General features: G+C 42.5%; 1 protein-coding gene across 12 annotated transcripts in view; it reads left to right on the forward strand.

Annotated features, from left to right (window-relative positions):
- Nucleotides 1-18,030, forward strand: part of LOC118079302 (protocadherin gamma-C5) — a 274,853-nt gene that overhangs the window by 91,999 nt on the left and 164,824 nt on the right. Inside the window, exon 1 of one of the 12 annotated variants that reach the window (XM_035103385.3) lies at nucleotides 79-3,177. The exons of 9 other annotated variants lie outside the window; for them this stretch is intronic. In XM_035103385.3, the coding sequence (XP_034959276.3) occupies nucleotides 775-3,177 (2,403 nt within the window). In that variant the 5' untranslated portion in view covers nucleotides 79-774. Of the gene's footprint in view, nucleotides 1-78; nucleotides 3,178-7,058; nucleotides 10,157-13,873; nucleotides 16,972-18,030 lie in introns of those variants that run through there. 2 more of the 12 variants (XM_060278104.2, XM_060278105.2) reach the window with 2 other exon arrangements.

The raw sequence follows: 18,030 nt of genomic DNA on the forward strand, positions 1-18,030 counted from the left end.
TACATGGCTACAAGCAGATTGATCTCATGTAAGAGGGAGGGATGCCTGTGTGCAAAACTGAAATATTAATATTAATATTCTTATTCTACAATAGAACCATATATATAACAATTATTTTAAATGCATACCTCTGCAGCACTAAAGGAAGGTTTATTGAAGACATTATATATCTTTAAATGAAAAAAGTTGTTGCAAGTCTTGGAAGCCTTTTGTAACATTATCTCAAGTTTCTCACAATAAGCAGGTAGATGGAGATGTGATGACTTCTCCTGTACTATTATAGATACTCTAAAGAATTTGAGTTACTGTGGTTTGTAATGATAAAAATATAAAAAATACATTCTGGGTTGTTGCTTTTGCAAAATCACAAAAGACATTATGTGTTTTGCTTGCCACCCACATATATAAGAAAGTGGCAAGAAATCCCTTGTATGTTGTTTGCCGAAGACATAAGACACCTCTTGCAGTTCCTCATCTGAGACTCAGAGTGCCGCTGTTGGCCAACATAGTTCTCACAGTGGAGTTGAAAATCCAGTGAACTGCGGCTTCTGCAATGTGATTGTCAAGTAACACAGATCTGGGAAACAGCAGAATACAGGGACTTCCAGAGTGTTTGCTGAGAAACAAAAACCACAGCAAAATACAGAAATTCAGCAGCAGCCTTGTTTAGCATCCTTTTTTGAGTACTTCTGCATCCTAATGGGAATTTGAAACACCTCAGCAGCTCAATTGATTACAGAAAACAAGGATAAAGTACATATCCCTGCAAGAGGGATGGAAGACAGGCAGAAGGAAAACAGGAGATCAGTAAGAAGGCAAGTACCTCTTCTCCTATTATTCTCTCTGTTTAGTCAAATTGCCTCAGAGCACATTAATTATTCCATCCCTGAGGAAATAGAAAAGGGATCCATTGTAGGGAACCTGGCCAAAGACCTGAGGCTGAATAATGGAGAAATAGGAAATGACAATCTGCGTATCCTTTCCCTAGGTAAAAAACAATACTTCACTCTCAGTGCAGAAAATGGAAATCTGTATGTAAGAGAGAGGATTGATAGAGAGGAATTATGTGGTCAAACTGCATTCTGCTCCATCAATTTTGAAGTGGTGGTTGGTAGTCCTATGAATATTTTTCATGTAACTGTAGAGATCCAAGACATTAATGATAATGCACCACATTTTGTAAATGGGGATATCAAGCTGGAGATAAGTGAATCCTCTTTACCAGGCACCACATTTCTCCTTGGACAAGCTGAAGATCCTGATCTTGGGGTGAATACTCTCCAGGATTACCACCTTAGCACAAATTCGTACTTTATTTTGAAAGTGAGTGAGATAAAAGATGGGGGAAAAAATTCAAAATTAGTGCTGAATAAACAGTTGGATCGGGAAAGTGACAACAGTTTCCAGTTAATCCTTGTGGCTGTGGATGGAGGCAAGCCCACAAGAACTGGGACAGCCAAAATATGGATTAATGTCATTGATGCAAATGACAACCCACCAGTATTCAATCAAGATGTCTACATGGTGAACCTCAAAGAGAACACACCGAAAGGATCTTCAGTGGTACAGGTGAAAGCTACTGACAGAGATGAAGGTTCAAATGCCCAGATCAGCTATAGTTTTAGTAACATCCCTGAAAGTGCTCGTCAAAAATTCTACTTGGATCCACAAGATGGGACAATAACACTTAAAGAGGCTCTGGACTTTGAGGAAACAGAAGGATATGTGATGGCAGTGGAAGCAAGAGATGGGGGAGGATTAGTAGCTCACTGCAATGTTGAAATAACACTCCTAGATGAGAATGACAATGCGCCAGAAGTGATTCTTGCCTCTTTATCCAGCCCAGTCCCTGAAGACTCTGAAGTAGGAACCCTGGTAGCCCTTATCAATGTAAATGATAGAGACTCTGGAGACAATGGGAAGATTGCTTGTGACATACAACACACTTTGCCATTCAAAATGGTATCAGCCTCCAATAATTATTATAAGCTTCTCACAGATGCCCCCTTGGACAGAGAAAGAACTCCAGAGTACAACATCACAGTCACAGCCACAGACAAAGGCAACCCCCCTCTTTCCACATACAAAACCATCACACTGCAGATCTCAGACATCAATGACAACTGCCCTGCCTTTGAGAAACCCTATTATACTGCCTATGTCCCAGAGAACAACCCTTCAGGCTCCTCCATTTTCAGGGTCAAAGCTTCCGATCCAGATGTGGACCACAATGCTCAAATCACCTACTCCATTCGCAACAGCATCACTGAGGGGCTGCCTCTTTCATCCTACCTCTCCATTAATTCTGAGACTGGCACTATCTATGCTCAGCGCTCCTTTGACTATGAGCAAGTCAGGGAGTTTCAAGTGGAAGTGAGGGCCGAAGATGGAGGCTCCCCTCGTCTCAGCAGCAATGCCACCGTGAGAGTGTGTATTCTGGACCAGAATGACCAAAGCCCTCAGATTCTTTACCCTTCTCAAGGAGTAGAGGGCTCCTCCTTGTTTGAGATGGTGCCTCGCTCAGCAGAGGAGGGTTACCTGGTGACAAAGGTGGTGGCTGTGGATGCTGACTCTGGACACAATGCTTGGCTCTCCTACTATCTGCTCCAGGCAACAGAACCTGGGCTGTTCTCAATTGGTTCCCATACTGGGGAGATCAGGACCTCACGGGCTTTTCTGGAAAGAGATGCTGTGAAGCAGAAGCTCATCATCTTAGTCAAGGATAATGGGCAGCCACCACTATCTGCTACTGTGAGTCTCAACCTGGTGTTTGCTGAGAACTTCCAGGAGGCACTTCCAGAAATCAGCCAGCAGCCCAATGACTCCAAGTATCAATCGGATCTACAGTTCTTCTTGGTGCTGGCCTTAGCTTTGATTTCATTCTTATTCCTCCTGACAGTCATTCTGGCCATTCTCATGAAGATTCGGCGATCAGGGAATGCCAAATTCCTGCAGTGTTTTGCTCCTGTTCCCCATTCAAACAACACAGTCATTTTCCCACCAAACTACGAAGAAGGAACATTGCCGTATTCCTATCAGCTGTGCTTATCATCCGAGTCTAGGGTACAGGAGTTCACCTTTCCAACACCCAATGTTCAAACTGCAGATAAGTCTAATGTGACTTTGACTGCCAATGGAGGCAATATCCTAATTTCTGAGATGGATAAAGCTGATATGGTGAGTTTATTTTCAGTGGTAACAGGTTAACATTTTAAGCATTCTCTTTATGTCTGTAGACAACTAATATATTTTAAGCTGATTTATCTCAGTTTTTTCATATAAACATTCAGTTCACATGAAGATGGGGCAGCTACCCCCACTGCTTGAACCTCACAGGTGTACTTGAAGCTGAAGTTCTGTACAGAACATGCTGTACAGGTGTTCTCAAATAGGCCTTTTCTTTGTCATCAGAAATCTTGCAAATGGAAGGGTCTATTGGTATGTGTACAGGCCTATTTGTAAATGTTCAGATCTTCAACTGAAATTGTGGAGATGAGTATGAACTTGCTTCCTTCCCCTCTACACATTCATTGGATGTGGATGTGGCATAAGGAAAATGCTATGTATGCCATCTAACCTTTATCTAGTTTATCATTACTTCATTTTACTGATGAACCTCTCTTCTTCCACTTCATACCTTTAGTGAAAAATGTGTTTGAGAGACATGGGGAGTGGGATGAGAGAGTGGGAGGGGGAGAGAGAGAGAGAGAGAGAGAGAGAGAGAGAGACCGAGAAAAAGATGCACCTTATACCCTCAGAAAGCTGTATATTTTGTTCTGCTTTAAGGCAATGAAAATTAGAGGGAAGGGTCCCAACTACATGGCTTAATTTTAGAATAATAAGAATGTTTCAAGAAATACCTAAGAAGATATTAACCTAAAATGATTCACCAAAGGTAAAGGTAAAGGGACCCCTGATCAGTAGGTCCAGTTGTGACCGACTCGGGTTGTGGCGCTCATCTCGCGTTATTGGCCGAGGGAGCCGGCATACAGCTCATGTGGCCAGCATGACAAAGCCGCTTCTGGTGAACCAGAGCAGCGCACAGAAATTCCGTTTACCTTCCCGCTGTAGCAGTACCTATTTATCCACTTGCACTTTGACGTGCTTTCGAACTGCTAGGTTGGCAGGAGCTGGGACCGAGCAACAGGAGCTCACCCCGTCATGGGGATTCGAACCACCGACCTTCTGATCGGCAAGCCCTAGGTTAACCCACAGTACCACCCACGTTCCTCCCCAAAGGTACAGCCAGCTTTAATAGTACTTTTATGTTTCTAGTTCATTTTAAATGTGAAAAGTGCTTCACAAATGTTTTAATAGTAACTCAGTATTATTTTTCCCCTTGCTTCCCAAGGTACTTCCTCATATAATCACTATATCTCAGATTGTGATTGGAGAAATAATGGTAGCAAAATATGGCTGAGATTGCATTTGACGTGTTTAAACAAATGTATTTTGTCAGCCAAATGAGAGCCAGATTAGTACGGCCAACTTGCACACACTTGTCTCACTGCCTATGCCACCCAACACCAACCTGGCTCTTGTCGGACTTTCTGGAGCAACCACCCCATCACCATGCCTCCCTGTGAGGAAGGTGAACTGCCTCACTTTGAGCAAGATAGCCCAGGAATATACCTGCATCACTACTGCTTTTAAACTTTTAACTAAATCTAGAAGATAACAATTAGCCATTGCAGTAAAGCAGAGGCAGTCCATCACTCACTTGGGTCTCCTCCAAGGAAAGACACCCCTACTTCCTTTGAAGCAATATGTTCTTCTGCTACCTTCTCAAAATCCACTTTATTGCAAACTGGGCCCTCAGAAGCCTGGTTTTATTCCTTTCTGGACAAAAGCTTCATAGCAAATTCCAAAATTGATTGGATATAGGAAGGTGACATCTCTGAACAACCTTTCCTTTCCTATCTAGGTGTAGCTCTGCAGTTCATAGCAGGATGGGGGGAGGTCCAAGTTTTCCCTTTGTGGAGAGCAGTAGTCACTCTTCCGTTAACATGACCCGTATCCTCAGAAACACCCTACTGAAATGTTGGCTTGATGGCATTGCATTGCCCAAGCTGTGACCTGTACAAAATGACTTGAGGTGACCTATTTCCATCAGGAAGGCTTCCAGGAGCTTCCTTGCTTTTGTAGCAAAGTGAACCACACTGAAGTATTTTTTTTTTAAAAAAAATCATATAGTCAAAATAGGTGTGTCTCCCAGGCTCTTGAACTAGCAGCCTGCAAACAAGCTCCCTGCCACCTAGTACAGCCTTTTCCGGCGTAAGGAGAGCAGTGAATAAATGAAATGTTTGAGTACCATTGAACACCGAAAAGAAGAAGAAGAAGAAAATATTTGAATTTTTGCAGTTGTTTCATTGGAACAAATAATTTGATTTGGGGTGGAAAGTCATTTGCCTTCAGAGAAGATTATTCTGATATCTTAGAAAGGCTATTTGTGTAACATAGAAAGAAGCAGTGGTTAGTGGGAGATTTATGAGCAGGTAAAAATTACTGGAGATGTTTTAAAATTGCATCTGGGATCCAAATGAAATTGATATCATATTGATAAGTAAAAGTGTGCATGTTTTTGTTACATTTCCGAGCACAATTCAAAGTGTTGGTGCTGACCTTTAAAGCCCTAATACTTTGGCCCTGCATACCTGAAGTAGCGTCTCCACCCCCATCATTCAGCCAAGACTCAGGTACAGCTCCAAGGGACTTCTGGCAGTTCCCTCACTGCAAGAAATGAAATTACAGGGGACCAGGCAGAAGGCCTTCTTGGTAGTTATGCCCGCTCTGTGGAATGCCCTCCCATCAGATGTCAAACAAATAAACAACTTTTAGAAGACATCTGAAAATAGCCCAGTATAGGGAAGGTTTTAATATTTTCTTCTTCTTCTTCTTTTCGGTGTTCAATGGTACTCAAACATTTCATTTATTCACTGCTCTCCTTACGCCGGAAAAGGCTGTACTAGGTGGCAGGGAGCTTGTTTGCAGGCTGCTAGTTCAAGAGCCTGGGAGACACACCTATTTTGACTATATGATTTTTTTTTAAAAAAAAATACTTCAGTGTGGTTCACTTTGCTACAAAAGCAAGGAAGCTCCTGGAAGCCTTCCTGATGGAAATAGGTCACCTCAAGTCATTTTGTACAGGTAAAGGTAAAGGTAAAGGTAAAGGGACCCCTGACCATTAGGTCCAGTTGCAGATGACTCTGGGGTTGCAGCGCTCATCTTGCTTTATTGGCCGTGGGAGCCAGCATACAGCTTCCAGGTCATGTGGCCAGCATGACTAAGCTGCTTCTGGTGAACCAGAGCAGTGCACAGAAACGCTGTTTACCTTCCCGCCGGAGTGGTACCTATTTATCTACTTGCATTTTGACATGCTTTCGAACTGCTAGGTTGGCAGGAGCTGGGACCGAACAACGGGAGCTCACCCCATTGCGGGGATTCAAACCGCCGACCTTCTGATCGGCAAGCCCTAGGCTCTGTGGTTTAACCCACAGCGCCACCCACATCCCGTTTGATGTCTTACTGTGTTTTAATTTGTTGGAAGTCACCCAGAGTGGCTGGGGCAACCCAGTCAAATGGGTGGAATAATAATAACTATCTTCTTCTTCTTCTTCTTCTTCTTCTTCTTCTTCTTCTTCTTCTTCTTCTTCGGCGATCACTTGAAGCTGAGTTAGATTGTCTTCCAAAACAGGGTTTTAGCAGTGAGTCTGTAAGTCACTATGGAGGCCAATTCTGGATCCACACATCCTTCAACAGTGGGGACACAGGTTTCTGGGCAGGAGTTGTTCATATTGAGGGTTTGCCAAGCGTGCCTTCCTCTTAGCTCGTTTCTCCTTTTCGTCCTGAGTTTGAGTGTCTTCAAAGCCCATGACACCTTTGGTAAAGGCTGTTCTCCAATTGGAGCGCTCATGTTTCCTAGTTGTCGGTGTTTATACGACATTTTTTTAAAATTTGCCTTGAGAGAGTCTTTAAACTTCTTTTGTTGAAATAATAATAATAATAATAATAATAATAATAATAATAATAATAATTCAAAATTAAAAAAGTGGGATAGTAGGGATAGTAATGCTTGCATTCTGATTTCTGCTCTGCCAAGCTCAGGATTTTGTTTGGGTGCCAATTCTTTTTGGACTAACTTGGGTGCCCATTCTTTACACTAAACTAATAGCAATATCACAGTCATTATTTTAGTCCATGAAAACTTATGCCACATTTGCTTTAAGATGCCACAAGACAATTCTGTTCTCATATTGAAAGTCCTTGACATGGATAAAATAATGTTGACATGCAACTGTAATTTGACAACACAAACAGTGGAGGACCAAAGAGAACTCTCCTGGATGCTTCCAGATTCTGTTTGTTCCAAACACTCCAAAATATGAACACATCCAGGTTGCTTTTCAATTGCATAAGTTGAATGAGAAAGAATCCCTTGCAATTCTCAATCTGAGCCTCAGGATGTCACTGTCAGCCAGTGTGGAAGCCACAGAGAGGATGCAGGAGACCCACAGATAGTTTCCTAGAAAGGGATTGTTTCACCATTTCTGCACAGTAACAGCAGATCACAACAACCAAGCAACCTTGCTGGAAAAGTCAGTAAAAGCTTAAGAAGGAACCAATTTACCTAGGCAGAAAACCATCTTAGCCTTTGTTGTGGAGATTCCTTGTGATCAGATGACAAATTGATCCTTACAAGCTGAAAAAAGGAGACAGCAGTTTCTCAGGGATCTGTATGGATAGAAGAAACAAAAACAATGGAATGGCATTCAGAAGGCAAGTACTGCTTCTCTTATTTTTGCCTTTCTCCTGCTGGGCTGCCTCAGAGCAGATTCGTTATTCTATCCTTGAGGAGAAGCCAAAGGGTTCGCTTGTGGGGAATCTTGCTGAGGATTTGGGACTGAATGCCAGAGATCTAGGAAGGCGCAGTCTGCATGCTGTCTCTGTGAATAAACTGCAGTATTTCAGTATCAATGCAGAAAATGGAAATCTCTATGTAAATGACAGGATCGACAGAGAGGAAATATGTGGCACAACTCCACTCTGTCTTGTTAATTTTGAGGTGGTAATGGAAAATCCCCTTAATATTTTTCATGTGACAATTACAATTCAAGATATAAATGACAATGCACCGTTCTTTCTCAGTGGCAATATCAACTTAGAAACAAGTGAACTAACTTTGTTAGGAACACGGTTTTTCCTTGGGAAAGCTGAAGATCCTGACATTGGGATGAATTCTCTCCAGAATTACCACCTTAGCTCCAATCAGTATTTTACTCTGGATGTTAAAGAGACTCATGATGGAAATAAATTTGCAGACTTAGTGCTTCAGAAACCACTAGATCGGGAAAGTGAACAGACTATTCACTTGATCCTCACAGCCTTGGATGGGGGTGAACCTAGGAAGACTGGAACTACCCAAATACGGATTAATGTCACAGATGCCAATGACAACCCACCTATCTTCACCCAAGAGGTTTACAAGGTCAGTTTGAGGGAGAGTGTTGCAGTTGGATCGCTTGTGCTCCAGGTTACAGCTTCTGATAATGATGAAGGTTCATACGCCCAAATCAGGTATTATTTTAGTAATATACCACTGAATGCCAACAAGAAATTCAGTCTAGATCCATTGAATGGCTCGATCCAACTTATAGGGTTATTGGACTTTGAGAATATCAATGAATATACTTTATCAGTAGCAGCCAAAGACGGAGGTGGATTAGTGACACATTGCAAAGTTGAAATAAGTGTTCATGATGAGAATGATAATGCCCCAGAGGTTACTTTAGCCTCCATGTTTAGTCCAGTTCCGGAAGATTCTATATCAGGAACAGTCATTGCTCTGATCAATGTAAATGACAAAGATAGTGGTGATAACGGAAAGGTCACTTGCTACTTACAAGATGATTTACCCTTCAAAGTTCTACCCTCATCTAACAATTACTTCAAGCTCCAGACAGATAGTCTCTTGGACAGAGAAAGAACTCCTGCATATAATATTACAATCACAGCCACTGATAAAGGAACTCCACCTCTTTCTACACACAAAACAATCTCACTACAGATCTCAGATATCAATGATAATGCCCCTACATTTCAGAAACCATCCTACAGCATCTACGTGCCAGAAAACAATCCTTCAGGTGTCTCCATTTTCACTATCAAAGCCTCTGATCCTGATGTGGACCAGAACTCACGGATCATGTACTCCATCCTCAACAGCAACATTGAGGAGCTTCCCATCTCCTCCTATATCTCCATTAATTCTGAGACCGGCACCATATATGCCCAGAGATCCTTTGACTATGAACAATTCAGAGAGTTCCAGCTGCAAGTGAAGGCCCAAGATGGGGGTTCTCCCCCTCTCAGCAGCAATGTGACCGTCAGGGTGTTTGTTCTTGATCGGAATGATAACAGCCCTCGTATCCTGTCCCCCTCGCAAGAAGCCAAGGGCTCAGCCTTGTTTGAGATGGTGCCTCGTTCGGCCAAGGCAGATTATCTTGTCACCAAGGTGGTGGCCGTGGATGCAGATTCTGGACACAACGCCTGGCTCTCCTACCACCTGACTCAGGCCACTGAGCCGGCACTCTTCACGGTTGGCTCTCATACTGGAGAGATCAGGACCTCCAGGGCCTTTGTGGAGAGAGATGCTGTGAAACAGAGATTGGTCATCATGGTGAAGGATAACGGGCAGCCGTCTCTCTCGGCCACCATTACTCTGAACCTGGTGTTTGCTGAGAACTTTCAGGAGGCCCTTCCGGAAATGAAGAGCCAGCCCAGCAGCTCGGAGTATCAGTCTGACCTGCAGTTCTACTTGGTGCTGGCCTTAGCAGTGATCTCCTTCTTGTTCCTCTTGACTGTCATTCTGGCCGTTACCATGAAGCTCCGTCAATCAGGGCATCCCAGGTTCCTACAGTGCTTTGGTCCTGTTCCCCATTCCAAGAATGGGGCCATCTTCCCACCCAACTTTGAAGATGGGACTTTGCCCCATTCCTACCAGCTGTGTCTGTCTTCTGAGACCAGGAAGAATGAGTTTGCCTTCGTAACACCAAATATACAGATTGCAGACAATATTATTGGCAGTGAGAAACCTGCTATGCCTTTTACAGGCAACAGCGGAAACAATTTTCATTCTGAGATGGCTAATGATGAAGAGGTAAGAATTGTTATCCAGAATTATTTGTGTAAGCCATGCTGTTTATCAATGAGGAAAATCCAAATAGAATGCCTCCATACTTTTGTGGAAATTGCCATAGTTTGTCTTTTACTCAGTATTCACATAATACTGTTACAAAATCAGTAACACCTTTTCCACCTTTTCTTAGTGGATGGAAGGCTAACTTCTTCTTTTTTAATAGAAAAATTGCACAAGCTCCATGGCATTTCTCCTCCTCCTCCTCCTCCTCTCTCTTTCTCTGTGTGACAGGGAAATGGAGATGGTAAATTGGCCTTTATTTGTATCAGTTCTCTCCTTTGTAATTTATGTATATAATATTACTGAGAGCAGGGCAGCCTCAAGCAGGTTGGGCACCCTGGCATTGGGGGGCGGAGATCGCTCCGGCGCCCCCGCCCTTGCAGGGCGCAGCGTGGTTTCCGCGCGGCTTTGCCACGCAGCGCCCTGCTTACCGGCCCAGCACCCTTTCGCACTGCGCCACCGGGACTCTACCTAGAGCCGGCCCTGACTGAGAGCAGAAGTCTATAGTTAGTCTTAAAGTGTATGAGGCAATGCTCCTAATTCCATGTGTTTTTAGGACTATGATGACAATATCGGTGAGATGCAATTTGACTGTCAGTAACCAACTCCTCTCTTTGGAAGCATAATTCTAGAATTCTGTTGTGAAACCATCTGGGCCTGGGGCTTTATGTACTTTTTGGTTTTTGAAGACAATCTCTATTTCCACTGGGTTGATAGGACTGTCCAATGAACTCTTGTTCGTCTTCTGTTACGGTTGGCATGGGCAGTCCTGCCAGGTAGTTCTTGATTCCCTGTTGAGGTGGGTTGTGGGAGGTGTATAGGTTGGAGTAGAATTCACCCAGATTGTGGTGCGCCTAGAGGTCAACATGTCTGTAGGAAGCTAAGGGATTTCCCAAATTATGAGTGTTTCTCTTGTGTCTGCATTAATCTTTCCTCTATATAATGAGCTATTTAAGAAAATTGTAGAATTATAGAGTTGGAAGGATCAATGATGAATCCAGCCCAGTGTTTTCAAGCTTGACTAGGAGAGGCTGTCCAAGCTCTGTTGCTACCTGAGGGATTTTACATATTATTTGTGTGTGGTGCTGGTTTACTTTTAGGATACATACAAGCACAGCAGCTTGTAGAATTCTACATGCTAGGGGTGGGGGGGAATGCCAGGCTGATTTTTTTATGAACTAAAAAGTCACTATTTAGATGAACTTTAACTAAACTATTTTGTAAAAGTACAAACTTATTTGGACAGGATGAACTAGAACTAGAACTGCTTCCTTTTAAAAATGAACTGTTGATTCCTCACAAAGTATCTGCTTTTTCTGAACATGTAGATTGTCATAGTGGCAGGGTATGACGTCTTGACAATTACTACTTCAATATCTCCCTACTTTATCCAGCACTTCACAGTTTAGCATTCTGACCATTGTCTATTCAGCTTATGAAGTTGCACTTGTCAGCATTTTAAGGAAGGATCAAGGATGAAATCTAATTCTTTCAGTGATATATTTTCTGGTATTTTCCATTTAGTTTAATCTTGGTCTTTGTTTCTAGGTTCCTGATAGACAAACTTGTTGTAAAGTGGAATGCTCAGTAAATTGACATTTATGAGATTTTTTTAAGACTATGTTCTACTCAGACTACACAAATTGTAAATAATGGTTGTAAGTTAGTCATATTCAATTTTAGTGGGGCTACTCTGAGTAGAACTAGCACTGGCAACTTTGGAATTGTGATTCCTTCAATGAAGAACTGCATGCGGGTTGTTTGCTTGCTTGCAACATCCATTCAAATAGAGCGGAAATTCTGCATAAATTATGTGTGAATTTCTATTTGAATGATGCTTGAAGATTTGGCGTATACTGAAGGTTTTTATCTATTTATTTATGGATTTTAAAATCGCCTTTCAGAATAAATTATCATTCCAAGGCAGTTTACAAGAATCAGTAAAACAATGTAATAAGATTACACAAAAATAAAAAAGAACAATATTAAAATATTTTAAATGAATAAGAGAAAATAATCATATAAAAAGCAGCAACAAAAAAGACAATAACAATAAAACTGTGGCAGCAGATAAAACAGTTAATTAAAAACACAGCAATATAAACTAGCTAAAAGCTGATTGGAATAAAAAGGTATTTTTTGCCCCATCTGAAACCAAAGAAGGAGGTGGAACCAATATATTTCCCTGGGGAGGATACACCAGAGATGCTTGACCGCTACAGAAAAGGCCCTGTCCCAGTACCCTAAAAGCTATCACTGGCAGAACAGAGTTTAAAGCTCAGGCAGATTCAAATGCGTGTGGATGGTCCTTCAGATGACCTGAGCCCAACCCTTTCAGGGATTTAAAGTTTAATGTGAGCACCTAAATTGGGCTTGGAAACAAATGAACAAACAATGTAACTGGTGCAGAATAGGTCTAATGTGTTCAGAGCTCTTACAATCATTTTTGCTGCTGCATTCTGAACCCACTGAATCTTCCAAACTATATTTAAGGGCAGCTCCACTTTAGAGTAATCCAGTCTGGATATAACCTGTGAGGCAAGATAAGGCTGCAGTTGGTGAAGCAGCCAAAGTAGGAAAAGCACTCCACCAATGCCACCTCTGCCCTCATAGAGGGTGAGTAGCAGTCCTAAACTGCATACCTGTCCCTTTAGGAGGAGATATTTGTTGTTGTTGTTTAGTCGTTTAGTCGTGTCCGACTCTTCGTGACCCCATGGACCATAGCACGCCAGGCACTCCTGTCTTGCACTGCCTCCCGCAATTTGGTCAAACTCATGTTCGTAGCTTCGAGAACACTGTCCAACCATCTTGTCCTCTGTCGTCCCCTTCTCCTAGTGCCCTCAATCTTTCCCAACATCAGGGTCTTTTCCAAGGAATCTTCTCTTCTCATGAGGTGGCCAAAGTATTGGAGCCTGAGCTTCATGATCTGTCCTTCCAGGGAGCACTCAGGGCTGATTTCCTTAAGAATGGATAGGTTTGATCTTCTTGCAGTCCATGGGACTCTCAAGAGTCTCCTCCAGCACCATAATAGGAGGAGGAGATATTGCCATCCAGGATAAACTGTAAGCCACCACCACATAGCAGATTTCCTGACTCAAACATTTCCATCTTGCCTGGTTTCAATTTCAAGTTGTTCTCCTTCATTAATCCCCAAATCCAAAACCACAACACCTATACAGGTTTCCCACTGCCTCCTTGAGGTTATGAAATGGGGTGGGGTGGGGTTTGCAGGCTCTGCGTCATCCATATGTTAATGGCATTTCAGGCTAAATCTTTGCATTACTTCACTCAGTCCTCTCATGAAAATGTTAAAAATCACAGCGAAGTGGTGGCTTGAGCTTCCCCAAAGACCAAGAGCCAAGGGTTAGAACAGAAGTTCCCCAGCATCAACTTCTTGATTCTACACACCATGCTGGACCAGAGCCACTCAAACACAGTGTCCACCAAATTCCAACCTAGTCCAGGTTAGTTGTATCAAATATTGATGAAAGTCCCCCTCTTCACCCACTGAAGTAAGTCGCCCACCAAGTAGGTTACTGTCCCAAATCCAAGGCAGATGTCAGATTTCAGCTGCAAATTTCTGTGAAGTGCACTATCAGCAAATCCATATTTTCTACTGTAACATGTAACTATTCTAGAAACATAAAAAATAAATTTCTAGACACATGTTTTTATTACACAAATTGTATCATTTCTCAAGGAAATGAGAAAGTTACACATTTCACTTTGAAAATGTGGTAAGTGCTGTAATTCTTTTATTCTCCCATTTATATCCTACCTGATATTTTTTTTAAAAAAGAAAATGGGGGGAGGAGGTGGGATAAATTCCACATTAAGAATATATAAAACAAAAAAAGTATATTGTTGCTTATTTTCTACTGATACTTATTGGATGGTGGTGAGTTGTGGCTTATCCTACAAACCAAACACATCAACAAAATTGTAAACATATGTTATTTACCCAAATATTCCTGACAATCGATACACATCACTGTGTAAATGACAAAACAAATCTCCTCCATGTTATCTGTGATAAAACCTTTTGCAGTTCCTCATCTGAGACTCAGAGTGCCGCTGTTGGCTAACATAGTTCTCACAATGGAGTTGAAAATCCAGTGAACTGCTGCTTCTGCAATGTGAGTGTTCAGTCACACAGAGCTGGGAAACAGCAGAATACAGGGACTTCCAAAGTGTTTGCTGAGAAACAAAAACCACTGCAAAATACAGAGATTCAGCAGCAGCCTTGTTTAGCATCCTTTTTTGAGTACTTCTGCATCCTATTGGGAATGTGAAACACCTCAGAAGCTCAATTGATTACAGAAAACAAGGATTAAGCACATATCCCTGCAAGAGGGATGGAAGACAGGCAGAAGGAAAACAGCAGATCCCGAAGAAGGCAAGTACCTCTCCTCCTATTATTCTCTCTGTTTAGTCAAATTGCCTCGGAGCACATTAATTATTCCATCCCTGAGGAAATGGAAAAGGGATCCATTGTAGGAAACCTGGCCAAAGACCTGAGGCTGAATAATGGAGAAATAGGAAATGACAATCTGCGTATCCTTTCCCTAGGTAAAAAGCAATACTTCACTCTCAGTGCAGAAAATGGAAATCTGTATGTAAGAGAGAGGATTGATAGAGAGGAATTATGTGGTCAAACTGCATTCTGCTCCATCAATTTTGAAGTGGTGGTTGGTGGTCCTATGAGTATTTTTCATGTAACTGTAGAGATCCAAGACATTAATGATAATGCACCACATTTTGTAAATGGGGATATCAAGCTGGAGATAAGTGAATCCTCTTTACCAGGCACCACATTTCTCCTCGGACAAGCTGAAGATCCTGATCTTGGGGTGAATTCTCTCCAGGATTACAACCTTAGCACAAATCCATACTTTATTCTGGAAGTGAGAGAAAGAAAGGATGGAAAGAAATATGCAGAATTAGTATTGAATAAACAGTTGGATCGGGAAAGTGAAAGCAGTTTCCAATTAATCCTTACGGCGCTTGATGGAGGGAAGCCTACCAAAACTGGAACAGCCAAAATAGGTATCACCGTCAATGATGCAAATGACAACCCACCAGTCTTCACTCAAAAAGTATACATGGTCAAGCTGAAAGAAAATGCCCCCAAAGGGTCATCAGTGGTCCAGGTGAAAGCCACAGATAGAGATGACGGTTCTTATGCTCAGATCAACTATAGTTTTAGTAACATCCCTGAAAGTGTTCGTCAGAGGTTCCACTTGGATTCACAAGATGGGACAATAACACTTAGAGAGGCTCTGGACTTTGAGGAAACAGAAGGATATGTGATGGCAGTGGAAGCAAGAGATGGGGGAGGATTAGTAGCTCACTGCAATGTTGAAATAACACTCCTAGATGAGAATGACAATGCGCCAGAAGTGATTCTTGCCTCTTTATCCAGCCCAGTCCCTGAAGACTCTGAAGTAGGAACCCTGGTAGCCCTTATCAATGTAAATGATAGAGACTCTGGAGATAATGGGAAGATTGCTTGTGACATACAACACACTTTGCCATTCAAAATGGTATCAGCCTCCAATAATTATTATAAGCTTCTCACAGATGCCTCCTTGGACAGAGAAAGAACTCCAGAGTACAACATCACAGTCACAGCCACAGACAAAGGCAGCCCCCCTCTTTCCACATACAAAACCATCACACTGCAGATCTCAGACATCAATGACAACTGCCCTGCCTTTGAGAAACCCTATTATACTGCCTATGTCCCAGAAAACAACCCTTCAGGCTCCGCCATTTTCAGGGTCAAAGCCTCCGACCCAGATGTGGAGCAGAATGCTCAAATCACCTACTCCATTCGTAACAGCATCACTGAGGGGCTTCCTCTCTCATCCTACCTCTCCATTAATTCTGAAACTGGCACTATCTATGCTCAGCGCTCCTTTGACTATGAGCAAGTCAGGGAGTTTCAAGTGGAGGTGAGGGCTGAAGATGGAGGCTCCCCTCGCCTCAGCAGCAATGCCACCGTGAGAGTGTGTATTCTGGACCAGAATGACCAAAGCCCTCAGATTCTTTACCCTTCTCAAGGAGTAGAGGGCTCCTCCTTGTTTGAGATGGTGCCTCGCTCAGCAGAGGAGGGTTATCTGGTGACAAAGGTGGTGGCTGTGGATGCTGACTCTGGACACAACGCTTGGCTCTCCTACTATCTGCTCCAGGCAACAGAACCTGGGCTGTTCTCAATTGGTTCCCATACTGGGGAGATCAGGACCTCACGGGCTTTTCTGGAAAGAGATGCTGTGAAGCAGAAGCTCATCATCTTAGTCAAGGACAATGGGCAGCCACCACTATCTGCTACTGTGAGTCTCAACCTGGTGTTTGCTGAGAACTTCCAGGAGGCACTTCCAGAAATCAGCCAGCAGCCCAGTGACTCTGAGTATCAATCGGATCTACAGTTCTTCTTGGTGCTGGCCTTAGCTTTGATCTCATTCTTATTCCTCCTGACAGTGATTCTGGCCATTCTCATGAAGATTCGGCGATCAGGGAACCCCAAATTCCTGCAGTGTTTTGCTCCTGTTCCCCATTCAAACAACACAGTCATTTTCCCACCAAACTATGAAGAAGGAACATTGCCGTATTCCTATCAGCTGTGCTTATCATCTGAGTCCAGGGTACAGGAGTTCACCTTTCCAACACCCAATCTTCAAACAGCAGAGAATATTTCGAGCAACACTAAGTCTGATGAAGCTTTGACTGCTAATGGAGGCCATATTCTAATTTCGGAGATGGATAGAGCTGATATGGTGAGTTTATTTTCAGCAGTACATGGTGAACTGATTGGGCATTCCCTGCATATCTATAGAGTACTGATATATTTTAAGCTCACTCATCTCAGAGAGTTTTCTTTTGAGCAGTATCTGCTACTACACAATTGGTGCAATTTTTTATTTTATTTTACTGAGATTGAATATTTGAAAGTATGTTGTAATAATCAGTTTACAGGTAATATATTTTAATTAATTATTTCATTCCCTCTGATTCCCTTTTGGATATTGGTGTTTTTTTTAATGATTTTTATTGGTTTTTATACAAACAAGACAAACAAAACATACAATGTAGACTCTGTCCCTTCATTTTCCCTCCACCCACAAGTCCACTTCTGCCACCAGTAGTACCCGTGGGCGTTGAGAATCAAAGGGGTCCATTATAAGCTGGGTTTGGCCTCCCCCCTCCCTCCTCCCCCCCTATCCCCTCTCTGCCACTGAACAGACAGGGATGGAGGAGCTCTGAGGATTGGTTTTCCCCCAGCTATTTATTCAACATAACAGATTAACAATACAACAACAAAAAGAAAAAGAAAATAGAAAAAAAGAATTATAAATTCCCAATTCTTATTTTTTTAACATTGTAATTGTGACTTCCTCGATTCTCTTCCTCCTGGTTTTCCTAACTTCTCTAATTAATTATGGCAGGTTTTCTGTTCTAATTCAAAATCTTATTCTTATAATATTAACTTAATCCTCCTCCTTCTTCGTGCTGCCCTCCCACGGGCCCCCTCCTGCCACAAGAGGAACCCGCGGGGCCCAGCACTTCAAAGGATCCATTTTTGTGTCTGGGTTTCCCTCCACCCCCTCCCCTCCACCCCAGAGCACCCCCTGCCACTGGGTGCCTCCGAGCAAAGAGAGGAAGACAGGCAGCTCTCTACCCAAACACCTATCTAAACACAAACATATTAGTATTAATCTAAAAATTCTTTCCTCAACCATTCTTCTAGCTCCCTCCAGAAAACTCAATTTTTATCTACTATCACATCTCTAATCAAAATCTTAACCTTAAACTTTAAAACACTCTCCTTCCCCTCT

The sequence above is a fragment of the Zootoca vivipara genome, chromosome 8 (assembly GCF_965207765.1).
Source record: "Zootoca vivipara chromosome 8, rZooViv2.hap1.1, whole genome shotgun sequence".
NCBI lineage: Eukaryota > Metazoa > Chordata > Lepidosauria > Squamata > Lacertidae > Zootoca > Zootoca vivipara.